The following is a 24,384-nucleotide window of genomic DNA, read 5'->3' on the forward strand; positions in this document are numbered from 1 at the left end:
GATGGATGTTTATTCTTAAGTACATACATATATTAGGATGTACTGGAGATGAAGAACTTCAATAGAGGAAATAACAACGGAGATGATTAATTTTGTGCAGTTGATTACAAATAAAATACAAATAAATGGATGCATCAGTTTTATACTGAGGATTTCCACACAAACAATCATCACATCTAAAATATAAAACAGGCAAACACACACACACACACACACACACACACACACACACACACACACACACACACACACACACACGAACATGCTCTGTCCCCTTCTTTGTGATCACTTGGCAACCACACACAAAGGCCAAGGCGTGCTCTGCTGCACACAATGTGACACTGCTTGTGCATGTCAGGGTGGGGAGGAGCAGTGAGCTGTACCCTTAACGCACACGCACAGACACACAGAGCGGATTTGGCTACAGGCCACATCCTGCATGTGTCTGCACAAGCCAAAATAACATGGAGACATTTGGTACAGCAGCCAAAAGCACCATCCTCTCAGCTGCACCACTGGAGAAATGAACAGCGACCAACGCTTTGTCCTTCATGCTGATTAAATGCTAGATTAGTTTGTCTGCAGCAGACTGAGTGCACAGCAGTAATAATTACTCTATAATTACACCATATTGTGTCTCTGCTGTTTTTCACTGCTGTCGTTTTACTTTTTACTCAGTGGTCACTACCACTGTAGTAGCACAAATCAAGGAACTTTCTTTGATTCACTTTCAGTTCTGCAGCCTAAATGATGGATAATCCTCCTCTCTAAACTCAGAGAAAACATGAGCAGTCATTAAAAGGATCCATGCATTCCTCCAAAGAGAGCATATCTCCATCAGTGAGCAACGTGAATGCATCTGTGCAACTGTTATCCTTAAGGTCCCTGCAGCTATTGTAGAAGTGTTAGTGAAGGGAAGGCCGAACATACTGCAGGCAGCACTCTGCTCATTTTTGTGTCCTCCGCTCCTCTTTAGGGAAATATAGCTACAGGCGGGAGTCTGTGCTTTTAGTGGTCTGGGGGACTGTGAGGTGTGTGTGCAGCTTAGTTCAAGATGCACATGGGACCAGAGGGCTCTCCCACTGAGCATTAACTCTCCTGCTTCTGTTGGGGGTAGGGCAAAGAAAAATAAGGAGACAGGAGATGAGGTTTGAAACAAGTCCAACAGCGAGGATGGATGCAGAGGTGGTTCAGTATTTTCACCAGATTTAGTCTCATCTCAATTTAACTTCCAAATGAAGAGGACTCTAAACAAAGAACTGCAATATAAAACCCCTGCTAAAATGGATATGGACACTGTAGTGTTCAAGAAGAAGGGGTGTATCCATGAGAAGCACTGAGGAGAGCAATGACATTGATCTTTAGTGACACGGGAGCTGTAAATCACAGAGAATACACATACTAGAGAGATGTTCTTGCCTGTACTGACCCAAAGGGGCAAGTGAAGCATAGAGGCGATGTAGATTACATAAGCAGAGCTGTAGAAAAGCCTGTGTTAGGGTGAACTACATTACCCAGCAGCCTCTGGGCAGTGATGGGATTCATGGGATTTCGGAGCTGGATGGTGTTCGTTCGTTCCTGGGCTGGCGATTGAGGAGAGAGCTGCGGGGAAGGGAAGCAAATAGCCCATCCTGTATTTGTTGGGGATGGTGTGCGTCAATTAAAAGTGAGTTAATGTTCCATGCTCAAGAAGTTTACCCTGCTACTTGTGTGTATTGGGTTTAGTGGCCGTTAGCATATGTGCTAGTTAGCGATAGCTATTACAGCCCAGTTATTTGATTGTTTTGGGCTTGTTCTTGCTCTGTTTGGTCCACCTGCCAATTGATGTGAATTTGTACACTGTAACAGCGCTGCATTACGTAGTGGTTAAGTAGGGGGCTGACTGTTTACTAGGTGCATCATCATAAGTGGGTCATCTCTTGTGTTGGAGTGCCCTCTTGTGTCGCCTTTTGGGTAGTGCCTCAGTAAATGTGAAACCGTAAGTGATATCAAACTGATTTGTGGTGGAGGGATTTGTTACCAGTTTTCTTAATCTTTGATCCGTATTCATGCCTGTTCTATTATTGTTCTGTTTCCTATGCCCTGTTCTTAATCATAGAAACCACACCATATCACCCCTCCACATCCTCCTACTGTATGCCATACCTTCCTGTACCATCCATCTGACCGCCAATAAACTCCACCTGTGGTAATCTAATCCCTGGATGTCAGCCTCTCCTTCTGACCGAGGATAGTTACTATTGCAGCACACCCCAGCATTAAACTGACGTACACCATTCTGTACAAAGTGGTCCTTCGAGCCGGATGTGCTGCACCTGCATGACATGGCTGCCTCCAGAGATCAGGATGATGCACAGAGTCCCCGTCCTAGCAGGAGCCATCGAATCCCTGGACATCTGGAGGACTATGAGTTGTCCTACCGTACCCGTGGGCCAAGGCTGTCACCCAATCTAACAGAGGAGGTTATGATGGCACCGTCAAACTCCCACTACACAAGGAGGCCGGATGTGGAAGAGATAAGATGGCGAAGAATGGAGGATTGTCTGATTAATATCCAGCATCAGATGCGATCTCTGCAAGTGACTGTAGCAGAGTCCCGTGACCTTAACAAACGGGTGCAGCGACTAGAGCAGCTCACCCCTCCAGTGCCAAAGGGGCCATTAATGGAGGTGGAACCAATGGCTTCAGCTGTCTCTACACCAAATCCTACGGAGAGGGAGCCCAAATCGATTCAGGAGGGGGAGAGAATTACAGAGCCCGTCCTTGTGATGTCAGCTCCTTTAGCCCTACTCCCTGGCACTTCCACTGCACCCGTTGGGCCACCCACAGAGCTCTCTATGGAAAGATCAGCGTCTGCTCCGAGATTCACTTCACCATGTCCTGACTATCTTCTCACACCAGTGCATCCAGCAACTCCTGCTCCACCTGCTGTAGCCAGCACTGCAGCTCCACCAGCAATACAGATGTCTGGGCCTCCTGTGCCATCGCAGACACCTCAACCAGACCCTCCCTTAGTGGCCCAGCCGGCCACTATGCAACCTTCTACTGCAAAGGAGGACGTCACTCGGGGTTTCCAGCCATGGATCCCCCCACTTCGCCCTCTGCCTCAACAGCCTCGATATGCTTCATTCCAACCTGTGCTAGCTGCACAGGGACTTAGACCTCCACCAGGTATGTTCCCAGCAGTAAACCACACGAGTTCAGAACCCAGTATGTTGGAAATGGTGATTGCATCCTCCTATGGCCTCCCTAAACCTAAGCTCACTGTTTTCAGTTCTGGGAAGGAGAGTGACTTTGCCTTACTGAAGAAAGGACTGGATAGTGTTCTTGGGCCTCACAAGCACTTGTCCGAGGATTACAAGTATCAGATCTTGCTAGATCACTTGAAGTTCCCAAGTGCATTCCAAGTGGCTAAACGCTACATCCATGACCCAACTCCATATACTAGTGCAATGAGGGCTCTTGAGCAGAAGTACGGCCAGCCAAGACAACTGGTACAGAGTGAACTCAGCGCCATCCTGTGCACACCACACATAAAACCAGGTGACTCACAAGCCTTTGAAGCTTTCTCCCTGTCAGTTGCCAGTCTAGTGGGGATGCTTACCACGATGGACGGGGTGGCAGAGAGTGAACTCCACTGTGGATCCCACGTAGACCGATTACTCACCAAACTCCCTCTGAGTTATCGGGATAACTTTGCAGAGTACTGCCTTAACCGAGGGATCCTGCGGCCCGGATCAAATCGCACTTATACCCTCTATGATCTAGCCGAGTGGTTGGAGCGCAAGACCCAAGCAATGCAGGTCTCCCGACGGGCCACGGAGCTGTATGCCTCAGAGAAGCCCTGGTTGGAGGGGAAAGTCAGTAGGCACTTGGAAACAAAACCCAAACCCAAGTTGGCCTCTGTGTATTATGGACCTGAAACCACGGCCACCAAACCACCTGCTTTGGCCCATCCAGGTCCGAAGAATGTTGCAATGCAGAAGAAAAGAGAACGTTTCAAGCCTTACTGCCCTTTCTGTGAAGGGACAGAGCATTACTTGAGTGGATGTAATGAGTTCTCCCGGCTGGATGTGGCTGCGGTTGTGAACTGGATCAGAGACAAGAATAAATGTTGGAGGTGTGGCAGGAACCATTCTGCTGACAACTGCACGCTCAAGAAACCCTGCAGCACCTGTGGTGAGCAACACCTCCTTGTATTACATGGCCTTGCCAAGGCTAAAGAGCAGAACCCCAGTATCCTGACCATGTGCACAGCATCCAGTGTCATCTATGTTGACCATTCCAGTCACTCTGGGAGAGTGATGTTGAAGGTGGTAAGAGTTCAACTCCACAATGGGAAAAAAACCATGGACACCTATGCTGTGCTGGATGATGGTTCAGAGAGAACCATAATATTGCCTGCTGCTGTAAAGTTCCTCGGCCTAGCCCCAACAGACGAGACTCTGGCCCTCCGAACCATCAGGCAGGATGTCCTGCAGCTGCATGGGGGAAGCCTATCATTGGAGGTGTCCACTAAAGCTAAGCCGAAGGTGAGGCATCAAATACTAAATGCATTCACAGCAGAACAACTGGCTCTGGCAGAGCAATCTTGCCCGGTGGAAACACTCAAAAGGAAGTACAGTCACCTGCAACGACTTCCCCTCACAGGTTTCAGCAAGGTGAAACCTATGATCCTGATTGGATCAGATCACCCGCACCTTATCACTCCGGTATGCCCAGTGATTCGTGGACCACCTGGAGGGCCAGTAGCAGTCTGCACGGAGCTGGGGTGGGCGCTGCAGGGACCTGCCAAGAGTCTTCCACATCCAGCGGCTGGACAGGCATGCTTGCACTCATCATTCATCCCACAGACATCAGAGCTCTCCAAGGATGTTGAGAGGCTATGGCAGCTTGACGTCCTCCCTTTTAGGAATGAAAAGGAGGTTACCAGGTCCAAGGAGGACCAGCAGGCAATCGACATTCTTGAATCCAGGACAGTCCGAGTACAGGTAGAGGGAGTCCACCGATATGCTACTCCCTTGCTGCGCCGCGCAGGGTTTCCTCAGGTGAAGGCACCTGAAGGGGCTGTCATGGCTCTTCTGAGAGCCAATGAGCGTCGGCTACGCAAGGACCCCAGCAGAGCACAGACATACAACGAAGAGATCAAAAAGCTGGAGAAGGCAGGCTATGTGGTAAAGCTGACTCCGGAGGAGGTGCATGGTTCCACTGAATCCTGGTACATTCCACACCATCTTGTGCATCACAACAACAAAGCCCGCCTAGTCTTCAACTGCTCCTTCCTGTACCAGCAAACTGCCCTTAATGACCTCCTGCTGCCAGGCCCCACGCTTAGCCCCTCACTCCTTGGTGTGTTAATCCGATTCCGCCAGCATGCTGTGGCCATAAGCGGTGACATAAAGGCCATGTTTCATCAGGTGCGCCTGCTTCCCGAAGATCAGCCTCTACTTCGCTTTCTGTGGAGGAGTGGACAGCAGGAGCGCCCACCTGATGTGTATGAATGGCGAGTGTTACCATTTGGTACAACCTGCAGCCCCTGCTGTGCCACTTACGCTTTACAGCGGCATGTGCGAGACCACCGTGAGGGGAATGAGGAGGTGTATGAGTCTGTCCATACAGCTTTTTATGTCGACAATTGTCTGCAGTCTCTTCCGACTCCCTGCCAGGCTAAACAGCTACTGGACCAAATGAGACAGCTACTGGCCAGGGGAGGATTTGAGATACGGCAGTGGGCTAGTAATGTGCCAGAGGTGGTGTCCCACCTGCCTACTGCGGCCCGTTCTGACAGCTGTGAGCTCTGGCTGACCTTTAACCAAGCTGATCCACAAGAGTCGATGCTTGGGTTACGTTGGCATTGCCCCACCGATACCTTGGGGTACAAGCATCGCCCAGTCTCCTACGCAACACCAACTCTTCGCAATGTGTACAAGGTGCTTGCCAGCCAGTATGACCCTCTAGGGTTTATCATTCCCTATACCACTAGAGGGAAGATTCTTGTACAATCGATGTGGCAGAAGGAGATGGGCTGGGATGAACCTATCACTGGTGTCCTTCGTGCCACCTGGGCAGAATGGGAAAAGGAGCTGCCGTACCTGCAGAACATTACCTTACCGAGGTGTTATGTGCCACCTGCTACAGACTCTCCGAGTTGCACGTTTGAGCTGCACGTGTTCTGTGATGCCTCCGAGAAAGCGTATGGATCGGTAGCTTATCTGAGGACCACAGATTGCCACGGACATGCCAGCACTTCATTCCTGTTGGCCAGATCCCGAGTCGCTCCTCGGAAGAGATTGTCCATGCCTCGGCTCGAGCTCAGTGCTGCTCTCACTGGCGCGCAGCTTGCCAAGACTCTCCAAACTGAACTTACCATACCCCTGCAGAATACCATCTTGTGGACTGACTCTACTACCGTGCTGAGTTGGTTGCAGTCAGATTCCTGCCGGTACAAGGTCTTTGTCGGGACTCGAATTGCTGAAATCCAGGAGCTCACCAGTTCTCATCAGTGGAGGTATGTCACGTCAGCAGAAAACCCGGCTGATGACATCACCAGGGGGAAGGAACTCTGTAGTCTTTCGGCAGACAGCCGTTGGGCTCAGGGCCCCGAGTTCTTGCAACAAAGTTCGGCACACTGGCCCTCCCAACCTACTGGTAGGGCTGAGACTACAGATGAGCTGCGCAAGGGGAGGTTATGTGGGCTGGTCACAGTGGCCCAGACTCCTACTCCAGACCCTGGAAACTTCACATCTTGGGAGGAGCTTGTGGAAGCTACTTACTATGCGCGCCACGGGGCGGCTTCTCCTCCAATGACCGCCATTGATCGTGTGGAGGCCGAGATAGCCATTTTGAAGTCAGCTCAGTGTGACAGTTTTCCGGAGGAGGTGGTAGCTCTGATGAAGGGACGGACTCTGGCCCTGAATAGTCGACTTTGTTCGCTCTGCCCTGAGTATGATCAGGTTACTGGCCTGATAAGGGTTGGAGGACGCCTGAGACGTGCCGAAGGTCTGGACTCAGACACCATACACCCTATTGTGCTACCTCCCGAACACCCGGTAACTAAGCTCCTTGTCCAACACTTTGACACGATTCTGTTGCACCCTGGTCCAGAGCGCGTCTTTGCAGAGATACGGCGCGCTTATTGGATCATTAGAGGGCGACAAGTAATCCGGAGACATCAAAGACAATGTGCAGAGTGCCAGAAATGGCGGGGGAGGCCTGCTTCCACCAAAATGGCTGATTTGCCGGCAGCGAGACTCCGGATCCACAAACCTGCTTTCTGGTCAACGGGAGTTGATTGCTTCGGTCCCTACACCATCAAGATAGGCCGGAGGCATGAGAAGCGCTGGGGCATAATCTTTAAGTGCCTAACCACCCGATGTGTACACCTGGATTTGCTGCCAAGCCTGGACTCAGACGCTTTCCTCATGGCTGTGCGAAGATTTGTCTCTCGACGGGGTACCCCATTCGAGATATGGTCAGATCAGGGCACTAATTTCCGAGGGGGTGCTCGAGAGTTACAGGAAGCTTTCTCTATGATGACGCCCATTCTTCAGGCACAGCTAGCAAAGCAGAGGATAGCCTTTCATTGTAATCCACCGCATGCCCCCCACTTTGGGGGAGCATGGGAACGGGAGATAAGGTCGGTTAAGGGGGCACTCCAGGTCATCCTGAAGAATCAGATTGTGACGGAAGAAGTCCTCTGCACGGCTCTCCTTGAAGTAGAAGGGATCCTTAATGCGAAACCTCTTGGTTACGCATCCTCGGATATTGCTGATCCTGACCCCATTACACCAAATCTCCTGCTTATGGGGCGGCGGGACGCTTCACTGCCGCAGGTGATTTACGGACCAGGGCATTTTATCACCAGTCGAAGATGGAAACAAAGCCAGGTAATTGCTGACCACTTCTGGAGCCAGTTCATTCGGAGGTACCTCCCAGGTCTTCAGCTCAGACAGAAATGGCGTGATCTGACACCCGACCTCGCTGTAGGTCAGGTTGTCATGATCGTGGACTCGCAACTGCCCCGGGCCATGTGGCCAGTTGGGAAGATTTCAAAGGTGTTTCCCGGAGCAGATGGTGTAGTGCGTTCGGCGGAGGTGCAAGTAAAGGATCATACTTACATACGACCAGTTGTTAAGTTGGTCACCCTGCCTCAGATGCCAGGGGAAGAGACCTCCGCATAGTACAACACAGACTTTTTGTAATGATGTGTATTTGTTGCACAAATACAGGGGCGGCTGTAGAAAAGCCTGTGTTAGGGTGAACTACATTACCCAGCAGCCTCTGGGCAGTGATGGGATTCATGGGATTTCGGAGCTGGATGGTGTTCGTTCGTTCCTGGGCTGGCGATTGAGGAGAGAGCTGCGGGGAAGGGAAGCAAATAGCCCATCCTGTATTTGTTGGGGATGGTGTGCGTCAATTAAAAGTGAGTTAATGTTCCATGCTCAAGAAGTTTACCCTGCTACTTGTGTGTATTGGGTTTAGTGGCCGTTAGCATATGTGCTAGTTAGCGATAGCTATTACAGCCCAGTTATTTGATTGTTTTGGGCTTGTTCTTGCTCTGTTTGGTCCACCTGCCAATTGATGTGAATTTGTACACTGTAACAGCGCTGCATTACGTAGTGGTTAAGTAGGGGGCTGACTGTTTACTAGGTGCATCATCATAAGTGGGTCATCTCTTGTGTTGGAGTGCCCTCTTGTGGCGCCTTTTGGGTAGTGCCTCAGTAAATGTGAAACCGTAAGTGATATCAAACTGATTTGTGGTGGAGGGATTTGTTACCAGTTTTCTTAATCTTTGATCCGTATTCATGCCTGTTCTATTATTGTTCTGTTTCCTATGCCCTGTTCTTAATCATAGAAACCACACCATATCACCCCTCCACATCCTCCTACTGTATGCCATACCTTCCTGTACCATCCATCTGACCGCCAATAAACTCCACCTGTGGTAATCTAATCCCTGGATGTCAGCCTCTCCTTCTGACCGAGGATAGTTACTATTGCAGCACACCCCAGCATTAAACTGACGTACACCATTCTGTACAAGAGCAATGCAAAGAGGTCTTTGCTGCCTGGCAGCATCCAAAAGAAACTAAAACTAGCCATGCTGGAGTCAAGTTAGAAAACTCAACCTATGAAACCTATGAAAAAAGGAAGTATACATTACGAATAGTCCTGCAAGCGAGCTCAGCCTCACGTTTCTAAGATATGCAAGTGAAAAAGTGTCACCTCACAAACTTGACCTTCTGCAGCTCGACAACAAACACTGGGTTGGGTTTGATGTAGACGGGTTAGGGTTAAAAAAAAAAAAAGTCACAGTGATGATGTAGAGGTTACAAAAAGTTAATGTATCAAATAAATACAGACAAACAAATCAGATTTATATGATATAATATCCTAACATCCTGGAACAAAAACAGGTTCAGCTTTGAAACTCTACATTCTTACACGCTGAACCTTATTAAACGCAATCCGTGATTGGTAAAGAGAGTGGCTGAGTAAATATTCAGCCACTCTATCTGTATGTCTCTACTTTCTTGCATTGTTCTTGCTTCCCACTCTCTGTCCCTATTATGCAATCAAAATCCTGATGACCATCACAAATAGAGACTGCTTCTGTGTCTGGGTATGAATCATCACCTTTAAAAGTACTCCGAGATAAAAGCGAAGTTTTTGATCAGTGCATTGTCTAGATACTGGAATGCAGTCTGTTACTATGCAACACATCAGCTCCAAAGATATTCCCGCTGAGGATTTTCATCCGCCATCTGTCTGTGCCCTCCCCCTGAAAGCTGTTTCTTCTTTTTCCTCTGTTTCTTCTTCCTCACATATTTCTGGGTTTTTGATTCCCAGCTGCTTGAGGGGGGTGCGGGGGGTGTTTGGAAAATGAATATTCGTTTCCTTCCAGAAGCTGTTCTTTTAGCCTTCATCCTGACTGCAGAGGCACCTTTGTAACATGAATCAGTATGCCACACAGGCAATACTTAAACCCTCACTGTCTCCCTCTTTTCCATCTCTCTAATTACCGGCTTGGCCTCTAATGTTAAAAAAAAAGCTCTTAAGGGGAGACAAAATATTTATAGATCATTGTGTTTAACTACTGTTGCGTGTAATTACTGTCACTTCACAAACATTTTGCTTGAAATTAAAAAGAACAAATATTTTCATACTAGTAAACCTTTCTGGGGCCTAACGTGTGTTTGCTTTTGGGTTACACTGTGTTAGAAAGGACTTGTTAGTGAATGGCATGCCATGTTTACTAGTGAATCTTGCCACACTGTTATTTCACGGGATTGTTGGCAATCTATAACACGACAAGCACTGTTTGCAGTTCTGTTGTGGATTTAAAAAATATGCTTGTTTTGTAAAACTCAGAATGCTTTTTATATGATGTATGCATTCTAGGAACGCATGCTGTAATAGGAGCACAGCAGCACTTGCTATAATTATCTCACACGATTAATTTTTCTGTTTGCTCTGATTCAACACTTGAACTGCTGAGCGAGCTGTTTGTTGCTCTAAGAAGCAGCTGTTCGGTTTGCTAATTGTAAGAACTCCTGCTGAGCCCTCTTAATGTGTGACATCTCTACGTCAACAAACCGCAGGTGAAATAAGGTTCCCGCTTCATAACCGCAAGGATTTTCTTATATTCCCAAACTGAACCTTTGAAAACCACCAATTAGTGTCTGATAGTTCTCACCTGCTTTGGATCTCCATCAGATCTCTGCACGGATGCACACCTAGGACTTACAGTACAAGAAAGCGTTACATGACTTATTAGTAGATAAAATCATTGTGTGGCCCACAGTCGAGTGGACTCAGCTGCAGCAGCCTACACTTTGGCACAATATAAATACAGTTGTGCAAGCACAGTCTTTTTTTTTCTTGAGCAAGTCCATGTTTATATTTAGAGCGTATATATTTAATTTGTGAAGCCCGAACAGCTTGTCCATAGGATTGTGGTTAATCTCGATTCCTTTTGCAATCATCACGCCGCAGTCTGGCAGTTCTCTGGAAAACAAGCTAGCTCTAATTACTTTAATTGTACTACTGCAGTCTACAAATGTAAATATATGTGATTAAATCCATATACATGTTTCACTCTTACCCCCGGGTGCATTTTACTAAACCATACTTTCCAGTCACTTGAAGTTGTGGAAAGCCAAACCGAGGTTTGTTTGTGAATTAAGATGTACGACTCCAAAGTCTGAGTGTGGGTTACATACAGTTTAGATCCATCCGGACACAAACTCTAATTAAAATGTAATCAAACCCAAAATACCTCTGAGTCTTTTAACACCTGTGGAGACATGATGGGGTCAGAGTCTCCACAATGGTGACGGCCAGTTTTTGTCACAAGTAGATCCAATTTTTCCAATAATGTGCCAAAAGCTCCAGACAGATGTTGCACATGTTCAAAGGAAAGTCACGGCTTGGTTAAGATTGCTGTTTGTAAAATGATAGAAAGGTCATATTAGTTGTCATGACAGCTAAAGCTTACCACTGTGACCATGAGGCAGCCTGAGAATGAATGGCCAAGGCTGAGTATTCAGACAGGAAGGGCAACAAAAAGGTCTAATATTCCTTAATGTGCCTTGAAAGTATATATCCAAGGCTGTACTTACTTTGCTTGGATTCAGATTAATATTTCCCATTCATTGTACAGCCAGTCATTGCAGTTTAATGCATAACAATAGACCTTGTGTGTGCTATGAACAACCCCGCTTGGAGAGGTGATTACAGAGCCATGTTTAAACCTCTCTAACAGAGGGCAGATGATGGAGCTGTATTCTCGTATCTTAGTCAAACTCAGCTGTTGCTAATGAAGACCAGCTTGAGCAGTTCCTTCAATCTGTGACGTTGACGCCCAGCCAAAGACCCCAATTGGTGCCAGCGCTGCTGTTGTGTCCCGTCAGTGAAGTAAGTCAGTTAATCTGTCAGAGTTACTTTTTTAGAAGCGCAGGGTCTGTTCTGCTAATACAGGCATGCAAAACGTCATGTAACCCCGACAGTAAATCAGAAAACAAAATGTAAGAATGTGTCTCATGGTTTGTACACACACAGACACGCACACACGCTCGTGTATTCATGCGTGTATATCTGTTCATACTGTATGCACAGACACAGTCAAGGGTGCGCAGACAAAAGCCGCAGAAGCACAAGCACCCACACACCCACCTTCACTTTGCTGTTCTTAAGCAAACAGCCCGAGGCACAGTGAATGAGCGTTTCAGCAGTGTGGGATGACATTCTGTCGCACAAAGAGTGTGTGTGGAGACAGATGCCTCCTCAGCCTCCTCCTGTCCATTTACCTAACATACACAAACACACTCAGATTTCATTGTTGGTGTTTTGTAATTTGAGTATAGAATTTCTGTTTTTAAAAAAACCCTTTACTATTTAAATCTTTATCTCTGTCAATTTTGGCATTAAAAAGACAAAACTGGTAGAAGATGTGAAAATATAGCTTCAAAAGCAGTCCAAAGTAGGTTACATCTGGGGAAGATCCTCATTAAAGTGAAGGGGGAAGCAGAATAGGGTACTCTGCACAGGTAGCTCTGTGATTGGGTGGCTCTAACACCAGAGGCTGAGAGGATGGGTAGGCAGGCAGGCAGGCAGGCAGGCGATGTGCCAGGGTTCTCCCCACAGTCACAGACACTCTAATTAAGGAGCACAGTGGGGAGAAAGGGCAGAAACAACAGCTATGCATTGTCACATAGTGATTTTCTTATCATGTCTAGTGCAAGAAAAGCTGCACATCTCTCATCTAATGGATATAAACACCTTCTAGGAGATGCCCGCCTGAGCTGCGGTCTAGTCATGGACATGGAATCAACAGCCTTGGTATTATTTTCAGTGTCTTGAAGAGGCAAAAAAAAATTCTTTTTAAATCAAGTTGTCCTGATACAACTGTGTAGAGCGTATTTTCACAGTCACCAATTCATTTTATAATAACTCTTGTCAGTGTGCATTTATATTAATGGATTTTTAGTCCACCCACAATATTGCTCTGCAAAATTACTGATACATATTTATAGCTATCATTACATTTCTGCAGCATCCCCTATTCTGTGATGCCCAGATGGACCAGATGGACTGACGGGGATGGGAAATACCTGTAGAGAGGGACAAATAATCATTCATTTTTAATATAAAACCTGTTCCAGTAACCTCACTCAGACAAAAACTGGAGGGTCTGTGGCATTTTGTTTCAGTTTAAGCAACAACACACTTTACATTTAAACAGCACAGCCTGGAGGCATTATGTCGGGAGGATGGCTTCTTATGAAATTTATTCACATGGAATATTTCGTGTTAAAATGTAGGTTACATCCACTGAACTGAAAACAAACATTGCGGTAGACATGTTTGTTTTATTTTCACTCCATATTGCTGCCTGTATAGACTCGTCATTCTCACATACAAGTTAGAGTTTCCCAGCTTGTATATAATAATAACCAAAAAAAGCTTGTTACTATGTAACAGGCAATGCATAGATGTAATATAAATAATATAAAATGAAATGCACACATTTTCAGTGAGCATGTTAAAATAAATATCTATATATATAAACTAAAAGAATAAAATGATTAAAAGAATAATGATGGAGAGAACTGTATGGATTTCACAGATTAATTGTGGGAGAAATGAAGAGAAGTGAGGTAGGGATGGTAAGTTTGAGCAGATGGGTCGTGGTCTGCTTTGTAAGAGCAGCAGATGCCCTGAGATCCTAGGCCACAGAAATGCCCCCAGACGCTTACAGCAAAGCGTTAAAGAGGCCAAGCCCAGCAATTCCGCCTCATTACATCTTCCCTCTTTCTCACAGGAAAAAAGGTTAATGTATTTCCTCAACTAATAACGAGTATTTCTACTGGGAAAAAGACCAGGTGGATATATGTACTTGGTGAATGGGAGCTGGTCAGACCAGTGAAAGGCAAAGCCGGACAATTGGGATTTGTGTTGTGAAATTGGGATTTATTATTGATTTTGCTGATGACGTTGTCCATCTGCGTTTTTTATGAACTCTTGCTTTAGACCAAACATCCCCTGGTCAGACAACAAAAAATATATATTCATATGTAAAACCTTACATTTTGCCTCTAGTTTGCAATTTGTTTTAATTTGTTTTTGCTAATGATTGCTTGGACATTAGTTTTCCTTTTAATATGTGACAACAGATGGCACTGTAAACAAGTGCAATTAAAAAGAACATCCCTGAAATTAGCCTTTTTTTCTCTTCTCTTCTGTTTTTTTTTTTTTTTTTTTTTGTCTTTAACCTTTTGACAGAGCCGTGTCATCTCCTCGTGTAACTACCACCACTCAGCTTCAACAGTATTTACACTCCCACCAGAGACTGTGGGGTCAGTGTGGTCAAACACAAGGTGATATCCCCACTTTATGTCAAATATAAAATGTCAGCTGCTGTGGGTAAAACTGCCCCTGTGCCCAGCAGAAACAGACGAGTTAATAAACGTAGCAGATGCTCCGCTCCACTCGCTGATCTTGAGCAGTGAAGCGGGTGCTGCAGGACCGTGGGCATGCTGCATACCAAGCAGACGCCATCGCGCAGCCTTCTATGAGAAGAGTGTTACCCTCTAGTGGACCAGAGGGGTAAAAGCCAGGAAGATATTTCTGCACTGAAGAGTTCTGAAATGACTACACTGGTGAATTTGGAGGATTTCTGATCCTAATTTTGCTTGACACTCTACAAGCTCTTGTAAAAACAAAAAACTGTGGTCATCCTGTCACCAAATGTTGTCCCTTGCTTTAAAACAGGGAAAGAATCAGCATTTTAAATGATACCCTCTTCTGCATCTTCCTGTATTCTCTTCCCTCCAACAACACCACACATCCTCACTCATCTTGATGTTCCCACCAGTTTTCCTCCATTTGTTTCAACATCAAATAGTCTTAAAGCATAAGATAATCCCTTACCTGCATGTGGTCTTTATGCTTAGTGCTAATAAGCAAAACTTGCTGTTTAACACACAAAATTAAAGCAATTAACTTGACCAATATTCAAGCTGCTAAACGTCAGTATTTTACCACAATAACTGTGCATGTTAACATGAGTAGGACGTAGGATACAGGGCTCTGAAAACATATTATCTCCCTTCCTAATTTATGTATTTCTTTTTGCATATCGGTCACACTTACAGTATTGAGATCATCACATAAGTTTTATTTGTAAATACAATTTTTAAACAATTATATCATTTATTAAAGGAAACTGCGCCCACCCCTCCTGGTCTGATGTATTTACTCAGGTTATCTTTGCCTAATAATAAAATTTGTTTGATGTTCTCAAACAGGTAAGTGTTACAAATATGCAAAACATAAATCAGGAAGTGGGCAAACACTTTTTCACTGCACTGTACCTATGGCCCACTTATGCAAACATGCACAGTGACAGTGGTAAAATGCAGCAGTGGTAGAAACATCTCTGTGAGCTTCCTCCTTTCCCCCTGCACTCCTCTGCACATGCCCAAACCATCTAAGCCTCCCTTTCTCTAACTTTGTCTCTAAACTGCTCAACCTGAGCTGTCCCTCTAATATACAGCCCAAAGTGGTCGCTCCCAATGAAAATCTTCTGCTCTGCCACCTCCAACTTGGCCTCCTGTCTTTTTTGTCAGCACCATTGTCTCCAAACCATACATCATAGCAGGTCTCACCACCACCTTGTAAACCCTCCCTTTCATTCTTGCTGCTATCCTTCCGTCACAAATCACCCCTGAGTGCATTTCACTGAATATAATCAGAAATCAGGAATATAAAAAAAAGTTATCTTAAATAATATGCCTGGCAGAGTCTGGCCATGATCATTAATAATTAAAAGTTATAAATAGCATTAGAGCACTTTATTAAAAAGATTATTACAGTCTAATTTTGGTGGTAAGTAATAAAACATCTGGATCAGAATATCTGTGAACCAACCTATCCCAGATACATTCACAAGATGTTGCTGTCATGCTCTACTTTCTATACAACCAAGTTGTGGGCAGCTAATATAAACTCTCTGCACAGTAGCTGCCACATAAGCATGCAGGGTCTGCCCTACACCGTTTCCAAGGTAACAGACTGGGCACAAAAAATACACTTCACAAAACATTTCAATGTCACCATAAAACAATCTGAGCAATTTATATTTTGTATTTTTTCACTACTAGCGATACCATATAACACCCCCACCCCCCGGCATCCATTTTATCAATATTAATCCAGAGAGGCAACACTGACCTCTAGTGGACATATATTTAATATGCAGCGTATGTCGCACACTGACACACGCTTTGGTCATAGTGATCACATCTAAAGGCAGATGCTACTCATGCAAATGAAATGTGACAGTCGCAGCTGGGGACCTGAGATAGGAGCTTTACGACCTGTATGCATAATAATAATAATGCTGGGAGTTACTTCCGCCTGGATCCCATAGTGCACACTGATGGGAGAGAAGCCTTCCTTCCCCCTGAATTTTCTTCCATATATATATATATATATATATATTATTTTAGGAGCAAGCCGCTGGTTGATCAGTGAATTTTCCATTTTCTCCCGTATGAACGCAAATAGATTTGTGACGTAAAAATGAGGACGAATGACGAAAGTGCGTTAGCTTCGTCTTAATTGGATGATGCACGGCCATGTACTAGGAAGTGATGCAAACTCCGGCCTCTGAGTGGACAGATTTTTATTTGGGAGTGCTCTATGGAAAGAGCCTAACCATAATTTATCACTTTCACTGCCACTGATACTAAAAGGCACGTTTTTAATAGAATATTATACCAGGGATGAGCTTTGTTGTATATTATCATGCTAATATTAGTAGGAGTGTTCTCTGCTCTATTTTCTAAGAGAGATTTCTGTAGACTGCCTTTTACTCTAGTCCTATCCTGACATACCATAGCTTACCTTTCAGTTAAAAAAAAAATTAAAAAACGAATATAAAAGAGGAAGTGGGACAGTTGCGACACATTTTTCCACTTATCTCAGTTACTCAGAGACAGTTTGGGCTACACTGATCCAATTTGGATATATTAAGTTTATATCCCTGCTCTAATTACCCAAGTCCACTGAAAGATGAATAGATACCTATCAATCACAATTTTATTTTAATCTATGAAGTAAGATAGGGAGGGTCACAAGCAAAAGCATGGTGTTCTGTAAATAAGCATTGTAATGTTGAGTGCATCTAAATAGGCTGTCTCGGGTCCTGTCACATAACCTCACAGCCATCTGGTTACATGGTCAGGCTTGTAAAATAAAAATACAAATAATGTATAGGCCTGCATCAATATACCCCAATTATCCACAATAATATTAGAAAACCACTAATCAAGAAGTCAGCTTTGGTCACATTACAATGCAGTGCTTCACCTTAAAGTCTTTGGGTCTACCCATCTAAACATTGCTGCAATGCACACACCCCAGTGGCAAGTGCCTTTGTATAACTATTAGAGTAAAAGCGCGTCTGTAATGACTGCAGGTACTTAGTTACAAAGTTATTATACAGTATTTGAAAGGATTAGTTTGAATTTATGAGCGAGATTTCAAGGGGGGGAAACCAACTTTAGTATTTGACTGTTTCATAACTGAAGGACATGTTGCAATTCAACTCTTTCCAAAAGCAATTCATGTTCTGCAGAAAAAAGATTCAAAATGCACTCAAACAGGTGGTGAACTCTGATTATTCATTCAGCCAAACACTAAGTTGTAGAATGAGTACTGAGCCATAAAGTTATAATGGTGAAAAGTTATAAAGTGAAGTTCAATATTCAAACAATCACAACTGAAAAAATAGCCAATCAATTTGTAGAAGCGTTTTTAAAGCAGTGGTGTTGCACGTTAGATGGTATAAAGCGCATAGAGTTTGGTATCCAGGGGTTGTAAAAATGTCTTCTAAAACAAGCTTGATTAGAGGCAGTAATCTGGACTCGTACCTAACAAATCATCACTAGCTTGAGATCAAGTTGCCTATGACGCATCTTTTTTATTTAGGGTCGACAGTGAATATCCAAACATAACTCTTTATTCAAGTATTAAAATGTAAAGCACATTATTTTGAACAAAGTACAAGAGTCAACACAATTAGAAAAGCATAACTCAAACGTTTCCTTCACAATCAATGTGTAATACATGTCATTTCTCCCACTTATCCCCTCTCCTCGGGCTCCTCCTTAGTCGTGTAATGCATAGAAATGTTTGCACAGTAGCTTTAGTAAACTACAATCCTGTGTCCCAAAAATATCTCAGTTGGTCCCTTAACTAAAATAAAGGGAATGACAACAAAATGAAAGTATCTGATGAACGGATCTGACCAAATAAACTGTAAAGTGGCCGCTAGCCAAGCAAGTTACTGCACTTAGCAAATCACTTTCACACATAGACTGATCGGTTCTGAGGGGTTTTCCAGCATTTGGAGTACAAGAATGTTTATGGAGAGGCCAATAACATTATTAGCGTTAGTATACATATCGTCATGAGCTGTGTAGCATTTGCACTGAAAACCAGATAGTATAGCTACAAAAATAATGCCGCTTACCTATTAAATAACATCAAAATAAGCCCAAACTTATGTACTATCCATCAGGAACATCATGCTTGATTTTTTTTTTTTTTAAATCAAAAAATCAATGTAAGAAAGGCACAACAAAATGAGATCAATATCCCAGCCTAAATTAGAATAATTGTTCTCGCAACAATTTCTTTTTTTCTTCTCTCCACCGTGTATTTTAGAGTACTTTTTTAGATAAATTAATTGAAAACCTCATTTTAAATGAGAAGATTAGCAGGCAAACCTCCCAGTTTGACAGGAACAGAGGAATGGATATTTAAAGAGCTTTTGTGCCTATGATTTGGTTTAACTGGTCTATATGCCCTTGATATTTGACATCTTCATAAATCTGGTAATCAGAGTAGCACATTACTTACAACTGATGTAATGGGTTCAACACTAGGGAGACATCTTGAAATAACCAGCGTGACCAATGGGAAAAACCCACTGGGAAGTCCAAATGCAAGTTAAAAAGGTGCTGCTATGAGACATCATTTAACATTCTTCCTGTTTAAGCCGAAATGGATCAAGGGTGAAGACGACACACGAATGAAGCAATTGACATCACCTTGTAGCCACTTTGTAGGGGTTTGCCCCGAGCACTCTCAAAAGAGGAAGCAAAAACCATTATTTCTACTTAAGTGAAAAACATACTTCCTTACCAAAGTGCCTGTGAGTGCTTTAGATTGCAACATCTTCAGAAAATTAATTCTGTTTATAGAAGCAGTGCTATTCTTGCCACATGAGCAATGTACTGTCCTTATAACGTGGAATTAGTAACAACTCAACAAACACTTCTGGGGCAGGGGGCAATTCAACAAAATATGTCTGCTTATATAAGAAATAAGATGATCCCCAGAGAAGAAATACACATTAATATAACATAAACATTAACATTAAACTTAAGATTTCCTAAACAATATTTAAGTACCATGAATTCCAACAAATCACAATGCTCTTAAATATGTGCGTCACATATCAGTCCCTGCTGCCAACAGTGAAAGCTGTAATACAAGGATGCACTGCATTCCCAAGTATTTTCTTCCACGTGTAGCACTGGGATAAACTGAAAATGAGCAAACTGAGGAAGTGAACTAGTGGAGTGATATGGGCTCTGCTGCAGCATTAGACTCCTGTTTGCTGAGGTCTTTGTCTTCAGTCATCTTTTAAGAGACGGGCAGTCTCAAGAGCAAAACCTGGAGCTGAGTCATGTCCACCGCAAGGACAATCAGAAAGTCCTACAAAATCCTGGAAGAGCCTGTCACTTTCCTGCCATCAGTCCGCTGTGATGCCCTTCTCTCTGAGCTCCTCTGTCACTCGCACCAAGTACGTGGGGTCAGGATAGCCGAAACTGTAAGAAGGAATAAAAAGCCATCACTGCGCCAGTATGAGCTCAAACTCAAGTAATAGTGGCAACAACTGACAGCACTTCTCTGTCAAGAACATGGATAAGATGCATCACTAGCCGTTCACCTCCAGCTGAAAGTGAGTACATACCAGCGCGGCCCGCCCCATATTGAGGTCTTGTGGTGAATGTCATTCCAGGTGATGACGTTTTGCATGCCCGTAGTCATGGAGGTACCGATGGTGAAGATAAGGCGCTGTTCGAAGGCCCGGCGTAGCAGGCCCAGCACACGGTTCCCCTCAGGGCTGTCAGGGAGGTAGGCCACACGGTCTGTTCCTGGGTACCGCACACCCGGGTTGGGATGTTCTGGCTATTAAGAGTTAAAGTGTGATGAGCTTATAAACGCATAAATGGCTTTAAACAATCAAATGCCTCAGTTCTGCGGCACTGCTACACATCCAGGTCTTGTATTTTTAGGCATATTTAACACAGGAGGAGTGTGTTTGCAAGTGTGTTTTTTATATAATCTATTACAGCTACTTTGTCATTTTGACAGTTTCTTCAACCCAGGATAGATTTTAGGAAACAATAAAGACAATCTTGAACCTTAATTTTGATAAGAGATAAGGCACCTGTGACACATTCTACCCCTTCTACTTGGCGTCTGTTTCCTGGGAAGGGAAACTCCACAAAAGGTTTATTTTTTCAGGGGAATTCCGACATTGACACCTGTTTAAAAAACAGTGTGGAAACCAACTTTCGTTGTCAACAGATGTTTTCTCAGCTTAAGTTTGACGTTTAAACAGTAAGACACAGAAAAGCTGAATACAATCTAGCGTGACAGGGTTTGGAGAGATTATGACCCTTATTTTGTAGATTATTGTGTGTCCTTAGAATAACCTTTTAAGGTTAATGAACTTCCCTCTGGAAACTGTAAATTTGTGGCTACATTAAAGGTCAAAGTCAAACAGCAAGGCATCAGTCATGACAGAAAGAGTAAATATACGTGGTCAAACTGAGGAGAGAGACTGTCATCATATGTGCAGTATGATTTATTTTATGCCAAAGTAAGACTCTCTTACATAAATACACTCCTATTCTTAATTATTCACTGGAATTCTAATGATTAACAATGTTTAACAATCTGAATTATAAATCCAACAAATTTCTTTACACACACAAAAACGATTACTAAAACTTTTTCCCCTGTGTTGCATCTACTGTCCTCGTCTACTCACCGACTGTAAGCCAGGAGGGAAGCTGTAGATGATGCAGATACACCCATAGCCTTCATGGCCAGGAAGCTCCAGATCAGGATCTCGTTCTACAATCATTGAGCCATTGGCAGGCTGATTCCCAATCAGCTGCCCATACACGAGCCGACAGACGGGACACGCTTTCTTCACTTTAAAGGCTTGATCCAGGCAAGAGCGACAGAAAGAATGGCCACATTTTTCCAGGGTAGTCTTCTCCACTATGTCCCCCATGCAGATCGAGCAAGTATTACTGTCCTCGGTTTCACCGTGGGAAGCCATGCCGGAGTCCACGTCTTTCCTCTGGGCAGCCTCGTGGAGCATGACGCACGCCTCCTCGTCAACAGGCTTCTTGAACCTCTGCTGCTGTCTCTGGGAGCGCCGAGGCTGGGGAGGTGGAGGCTGGAGCAGGCTCCCCTCTCCGTTCTGCTCCAGGACTCCCACACAGGGCAGCAGAGCCCTCTTCCTCTTGGATCCCCCCTCCTGTTTGCTCATTTCTTTGCGGGCACAACGGCATAAGTCAATGAAAGCTTTTCGCGTCTCGCTGGAGATGGGTCCATCCATCACACCAGCCCCAACGCTCCTCGAGCCTTCCACCGGCTGCAGCCGAACAGCACAGCAGCCCCCCCTCTCTCCTCGCCTAATGATACCAGCACTCATCCCCTGCTTGTGCTGGAAGTCAATGAGCCAGGGCCGCCCAGCTGCAGTCAGGTAATCCCACACTGCCTGTGAAACCAGCACCTCATCACTGCCCTGGCCAGCACTCACACTCATCTCATCAGAGGAAACTGCACAGAGAGGCACATGAAAGTCATCAGTGTTTGAGCAGCAGAAGCAAGTTCAAACAAAAAGTGTTGCACCACGCTTTTTCATAAGCATTCATCTTTTAATGAGACACGGCCGCAGGAGTCTTTTCACCTGTGCTGTTTTGTGCTTTTCTATATAATTTAGGCGCTCAGGCACACGCACATAAAACCACCATAGCACTCGCTGTGTTTTGCCTGCAGTGTATCTGTGCATGACAAATTAATCTACGTCTATTTGCAGCGGCTGCAGCGCATCCAGAAAGAAACACATAAGAAGCAGCGTCGCGGCACTGCTGAGGACGTATCAGCTGTTCCCAAATTCAGACTGTAAACAAAGGAAACTTAATCCCGTCACACGCGCGACAACACGAGGGGAAAAAAGCCCACTGACAGCGGGGGCCACACGCAACAAAAACACTTGAGAGTGACACTTGTTTTGTGGTGAAAGGGTTACCTTGTGATCCCATAAATTCCTTCAATCGCGAATAAAGCTTCCTGTTGAACAGAGAAAGAGAGGAAGACAGACTGAAGCACTGGAATAAACGTAATCACAGCTGTTCGCCGATATTTACACTGAGCCATTCTCCACCGCGGCGGCAGCGATATCGCAACATTAGCTTAGCCTCGCACATATTTAGCTTGAACATTTAGCTAGCCTAAGTGTCTCCACCACCCTCACCACACCAACCCCTCCACCTCGATCATTTCGACACCTCACCCTTTGCCGTAGCTCGTCGCTGCCTGTCAGGGAGGTTTCTGGTTGGATTAAAGAGCACCGAGCTCCATCGGAGGAGGCCTGTGTTGTTATTATTTATTGTTGTTGTTATGTCTGACGTGCTGCTGCAGTTAAGCTAATCTTTTTGCAGTCAAGACATGATTCACATCTCTGAAGGATTTAAAACGGACGTTCCCCAAACCCTGCGCCTCCTCTTGTCAGTCACGCCTGTGTTTGCCTTCCTCATACGTCCTTGGCGTAACACAGAGTAAATAGCATCTGTAGTTGCTCTTCTTATCAGGCTCCGAGCACACTAGCCGTGTGACCGCCTTTTACAGTCAGATAATTTGTTTCTCCTCTTCATTCTGCCCGCCTGTGTGTGAGCTTTCTAATGTAACCGTGCCCTTTCTGTTGAGCGCGTGGCAGCAAACATTATTAAGGACCTACGAGAAAATGTGACCAGGAAGCTCGTCACTAAGCTGACATGATTGGCTGACAAATGGTGGTTGGTGTGTGTGTGTTTAATAATGTGATTCATTCTGTAATGTCATGATTATCAGCTTTTATGCTAACAGAAGAATACATGGAACATAACAGCTTCTATGTGATATTTTATTTATTAATGTCACAGTTTAGAATGTTCCATATCCTACAAATAACAATGCTGATATCTGTCTACTTATCTATCTAATCTAACTGGATATCTTATCCAGTTTAGGGTAGTAACACTGTTCACATATGCACCAGTAACAACATATTATTTGGAACATGGCCATCATTTACTATTCATCCTGTGGTTACTAAACCATGCAAAGGTCTTTAGCCATCCTTCATGTGTTTATATTTTTTATCTACGAAAATAAATGGCAAATAGATCATATTTATTAATGTGCTTATTAGAACAGCTATTTTATTACCAATATCAAAACATTAATTGTAATAAGGTTAATAATAAGGTTAATGTAATAAGGTTACACGTTTATCTTTTACTTGCCTGTGTTTATAATTTTTCTGAACAATAACCAAGATCTGAGATCAGGGTTGCATTAATGGGAAATGACAGTAATCCGCCATCATCTTGTCATGAATTAACTCTGTCCTTAATGAGGCAGCAACACGGAGCCTGTTAAAGGAATTATTAGCCCTTACAGAGAGGAAAAGATAAAGCACCTCTCTTCCCGCAGAGATGACTGAGGAGATACACAACATTAAACGTCTGTTCATTTTCATTACAACACTTTCTTGCCAATTTATCAGTTAAACAGCTATTGAGTCTATAGATATCAATCAGCATCTGTTCGTGGAACGGGAATATAAAACAACAGTTTCCTATTCACTGTGATAATAAAGGTTTCCTTTTAGACTAAATATGTCTTATAAAATACAGCACAGTATTATTAACTAATAAAAGTCAGCCCTTTGACATTTCTCTTATTCAATATAATTTTTACTTGTTTTTTTAAGCTAATTTGTATATTAGTTCTGTTTCTTGGTGTTCTATCTTTCTGATATAGATAACTCCATTGACTCAATTATAATCAAACAGATCACAAGTAACCTTCTAACTTTAAAGATTTTTCCTCTGTGTGACAGGAATGCATACGATCCTTGAGAAACTAGGACTGTTGTGGAGGCCTGCACTAAAAAGCTTGTAAAGAGATCAAATTAATATTGAGCAGAACTGAATTTAGCTTTTCGGCTCAGCCCTCTGCATC

At 44.2% G+C, this 24,384-nt stretch overlaps 2 protein-coding genes and 1 long non-coding RNA gene across 4 annotated transcripts; 2 read left to right on the forward strand and 1 right to left on the reverse strand.

Annotated features, from left to right (window-relative positions):
- Positions 1–1,485: 1,485 nt before the first annotated feature.
- On the forward strand, positions 1,486–8,001 carry LOC109196100 (uncharacterized). The gene is made up of 3 exons (XM_019349327.1): positions 1,486–1,666; positions 2,099–7,886; positions 7,987–8,001. Exons 2-3 carry the CDS (start codon positions 2,325–2,327, stop codon positions 7,999–8,001), a joined length of 5,577 nt encoding a protein of 1,858 aa, XP_019204872.1. The 5' UTR covers positions 1,486–1,666; positions 2,099–2,324.
- A 168-nt stretch (positions 8,002–8,169) lies between these two features.
- On the forward strand, positions 8,170–8,953 carry LOC109196065 (uncharacterized). The gene is made up of 2 exons (XR_002057528.2): positions 8,170–8,422; positions 8,855–8,953. It is a non-coding gene; the product is annotated as an uncharacterized LOC109196065 (long non-coding RNA).
- Positions 8,954–17,966: 9,013 nt separating this feature from the next.
- dtx3 (deltex E3 ubiquitin ligase 3) lies at positions 17,967–23,140 on the reverse strand. Of its 2 annotated transcripts, XM_005478110.4 has the most exons (5): positions 22,673–23,140; positions 22,409–22,449; positions 21,134–21,936; positions 20,048–20,265; positions 17,967–19,901 (listed from the first exon to the last, which is right to left on the reverse strand). In XM_005478110.4, the coding sequence occupies exons 2-5, from the start codon at positions 22,419–22,421 to the stop codon at positions 19,826–19,828; spliced, it is 1,110 nt and encodes a 369-aa protein (XP_005478167.1). In that variant the 5' UTR covers positions 22,422–22,449; positions 22,673–23,140; the 3' UTR covers positions 17,967–19,825. The 2 variants fall into 2 exon arrangements, with proteins under 2 accessions (XP_005478167.1, XP_003448202.2); XM_003448154.5 differs by lacking the exon at positions 22,409–22,449.
- Between the last annotated feature and the right edge of the window lie 1,244 nt (positions 23,141–24,384).

Source organism: Oreochromis niloticus, linkage group LG20 (assembly GCF_001858045.2).
Source record: "Oreochromis niloticus isolate F11D_XX linkage group LG20, O_niloticus_UMD_NMBU, whole genome shotgun sequence".
NCBI lineage: Eukaryota > Metazoa > Chordata > Actinopteri > Cichliformes > Cichlidae > Oreochromis > Oreochromis niloticus.

Coding starts and splice junctions, on each gene's coding strand:
- dtx3 (XM_005478110.4), bottom strand. Junction 20,266..21,133: donor TCCCTCCTGGCTTACAGTCG/GTGAGTAGACGA, acceptor AACTCTTAATAG/CCAGAACATCCCAACCCGGG. Junction 19,902..20,047: donor ATATGGGGCGGGCCGCGCTG/GTATGTACTCAC, acceptor TCCTTCTTACAG/TTTCGGCTATCCTGACCCCA.
- LOC109196100 (XM_019349327.1), top strand. CDS start 2,325: ATGGCTGCCTCCAGAGATCAGGATGATGCACAGAGTCCCCGTCCTAGC.